The sequence below is a fragment of the Sipha flava genome, unplaced genomic scaffold (assembly GCF_003268045.1).
Source record: "Sipha flava isolate LNK unplaced genomic scaffold, YSA_version1 66_pilon_pilon, whole genome shotgun sequence".
Classification (NCBI taxonomy): Eukaryota; Metazoa; Arthropoda; class Insecta; order Hemiptera; family Aphididae; genus Sipha; species Sipha flava.
In genome coordinates this window covers 235,626-238,825 of record NW_020273606.1, presented here as the reverse complement: position 1 = coordinate 238,825, position 3,200 = coordinate 235,626, and the positions used below count along the sequence as shown (strand labels likewise).

The following is a 3,200-nucleotide window of genomic DNA, read 5'->3' as shown; positions in this document are numbered from 1 at the left end:
TATAAATTAAATTAAAAAAAATGTACAAAAATTACATTAAGTATTATATTGGCCAAAAAATATTAATTGATCATCATAAAAATACTTATAGTTATAAAATAAATCAGTAGAATAGAACTTCAAATAACATATTTTAGGCAACATGCAAGGAAATAATTCATCAACTAATTAATTAAATAATATAATTAAAAAATAATATATAAATGATAATTAATTAAATAATTAATAAATAATAATTCTAGGAAGTAGTAGTTTCTACATCTTGCGGAAAGTAATACTCTCCGTCAACTTTGATAAATACATTGTTCCAATCGCGACCAACTCTGAAACAAATTAAATATCTATATTAGTAATTAATTTTCAATGAATTATTTTATAAGTATATTTCACTTAACTAACCGACAAAATACTCCACATTTTACTGATCCACACGATTCACATGGCAAGAAACATCCAGGACAATCAGTATCAAGACAATCACACGGATCACTATCAATTGGTAAAGAATTAGGAACTGATTCATGTCTAAAACAAATTATAAACAATTTTAATAATAGCCAAAGATATAATTTTAAAAAAAAATGACACACTCACTTTACTTCAACTGATACTGGAGGAATTAAGTCTTTTTTTTTTTTTTTCAAAGGTGGAATATAAGTATTGGATGAACTCATTTTTAAATAAATGGTTTTTACTTTCTACTATATAGAAATAGATTTCATTGGGGTTTCATTATGAATAGCCCAGTATACATGTTCCTTTTACTAATTATAGACAATACCATTGAGTTTAAAATATACAGATTAGCTGTGTTATAGAAATTGTAATATTTACTATGTACATTTTATTGATTGAATATTTTCTATTTTTTGACAGTGGTGATCCATAGTAGCATAAAAATAGCTTATCTGCAACAGGTTATTACTATGAATTAAGATAAATAATAAATGTATTACTTTATTTCTTCGATTTGGTTTTTTGGAACACATTACAAAAACTCCTTTCTGTCACCTGCCATATTGTACAACACAATTTTTCAAAAATACTCGACATGGATATATTTTTACTTTTAAAAAAAAAAAGAAGACACTGCTTATTCATAGTTATTATTATTTGTTTCCATTTCTTGGCAGTTATATTATTATATATTTAAAGCGTTTTCAAAATTTACATTATGTTTTAATGTAAAATTTAAAATTGAATGTGTGACACGGATATTTATTAGATTGCTCTATGCTGCTATACAATAGTGTGATAATTGATAATAAAATATAAATATAAACAATATTAAGGAGTTTTTTTTTTTCATTTATCATTTTCAATACATATGAAGTTCTGAATTAATATTATACATTCATACTACAAGTAATAAATTATACTATAATATTATATTTATTTATAATACCAGACAGCAGTATCCATATAGGTATTATAATATTAGTATTCATTAATACCACTTACTGAGATTTCAAGTTCAAGGTGTCAACGGACAACATCACAAATAGTTACTGTAAGTATATAATGTAGTGATTTATTCTTTGTCTCAGAAATAGAATACCAAAAACATTTTAGATAAATAAAACCATTTTGATAATTAACTAGAGGAATGGTGTAACAAAATGTAACAATTAAATATAGGTACATGATTACTTAGTATGAACCACTATAGACTATGTGAGAATACTATATAAATTATCAAATGTGAATCAGTAAAAGAATCATTTTAGAGAATCAATTAAAATGAATCGAATCATTTTTCCCATCCCTATACTAAACTAATGCTTCTTTTCATCTTTTAAATATGTGCTACTACAAAGTGTATCAATCATTGTGATGGTACGCATGGTATAACAAATTAATGTTAATGTTAAATAGGTATCAACCAGGGTTTGGCTATTTATAAAAAATTAATTACTTTTTACTATGGAAACATACATTAAAATTGATAACTCACTTATTGTTAAGTTAGAAGACAGGGTAATTCCGTTTACTATGCACCTATATAGCGTTCCGTTCACCATATAAGATAACTACCCGGAGCAAGACATGTTAATTTGTTGCTGAATAATTTAATATCAGTTTATTTCTGAGATAACATTAGTAATAATAATACTGAACAATGTTAGCTACAGCGAGCAGAACAACACTGATTGATTTCAACAAGCTCATGCTATTTGTTCCCCGAACGCGAATTTGCGTTCCAAAAAACATTTGATGTACATACCGAAACATAGGAAGTAATCATATCCACGTCTAATTGCTTGCAGTGAAACGTGTAAAACAAAAATTCATGGATTATATCGTATCCAAACGATATCGCTGGCTCACGATCGCTGCAACAAATTTGCAAATGACACGATATGGCGGTCGGATATCACGTTGAACGGAAACCCACGATGCATGCGTACTATCATAGTCGCAAAACAGTCGTAAAAACAGTAGGGACGACGATGGCGCGCGATTATTGGTCAATCAAATGTTGAAGATAGATGACGGGTTGTGTACCCCTAGTGTGCGGCCGCGGTGGTGGTGGTAAACGCAACAGACAGAACCCTCATATATGGCCGACCAACTCTGTTCCGACGCTCGCGACTAACAGTGCTGCTAACCGTGAAAACTATTCAAGTATTCGAGAACAACACTGATAGCGAGCGATAACCGTGAGCGCCGGGTTCGCGCGTCTCGACCACGAACATAAAATAGAAATCACCGTCCACCTGATAAAGGAAAGTAATGAATTTTGTCTGTTGCACTACCGAAGTAATTCGCCACTAGGCGCTAGTGATCCGTTTGCCATTTCATTTGTGATGTTTTTTGAATATTACGTGTTTTAAATGTAGAACACACAAAACTATATTATTATTATAAATTATATGCATATATATTTACATAATATTTTATAGTTTAAATTTGGTAAAATGAAATGTTGTCTATTTCGTATTATTATATATATATTATGTATAAATATAAATAAAGTATAAATATTATCAATTATGAAATGTTCTAATTATGGTTAATTTCCATAGGACAACAACATAAAAATAAAAGGTCTGTATTTAAGTATAATAATTTATATATTTTATAAGTTTTATTTAAATGTTTGACTTATAATTATATATTTTCAATTTCTTTTTTTTCGATTAAATTATGATTTTTAAATAGTAACTACATATTAGAAATATTATATTATATTATTATAT

The 3,200-nt window shown here is 27.8% G+C and overlaps 1 protein-coding gene across 1 annotated transcript; it reads right to left on the bottom strand.

Annotated features, from left to right (window-relative positions):
* Positions 1-238: 238 nt before the first annotated feature.
* On the bottom strand, positions 239-2,783 carry LOC112691712 (ARL14 effector protein-like). The gene is made up of 5 exons (XM_025566086.1): positions 2,225-2,783; positions 842-908; positions 595-764; positions 400-525; positions 239-323 (listed from the first exon to the last, which is right to left on the bottom strand). Exons 3-5 carry the CDS (start codon positions 672-674, stop codon positions 239-241), a joined length of 291 nt encoding a protein of 96 aa, XP_025421871.1. The 5' UTR covers positions 675-764; positions 842-908; positions 2,225-2,783.
* Positions 2,784-3,200: the final 417 nt, after the last annotated feature.

Coding starts and splice junctions, on each gene's coding strand:
- LOC112691712 (XM_025566086.1), bottom strand. CDS start 674: ATGAGTTCATCCAATACTTATATTCCACCTTTGAAAAAAAAAAAAAAA. Junction 526..594: donor CCAGTATCAGTTGAAGTAAA/GTGAGTGTGTCA, acceptor AATTTGTTTTAG/ACATGAATCAGTTCCTAATT. Junction 324..399: donor AAATGTGGAGTATTTTGTCG/GTTAGTTAAGTG, acceptor AATTTGTTTCAG/AGTTGGTCGCGATTGGAACA.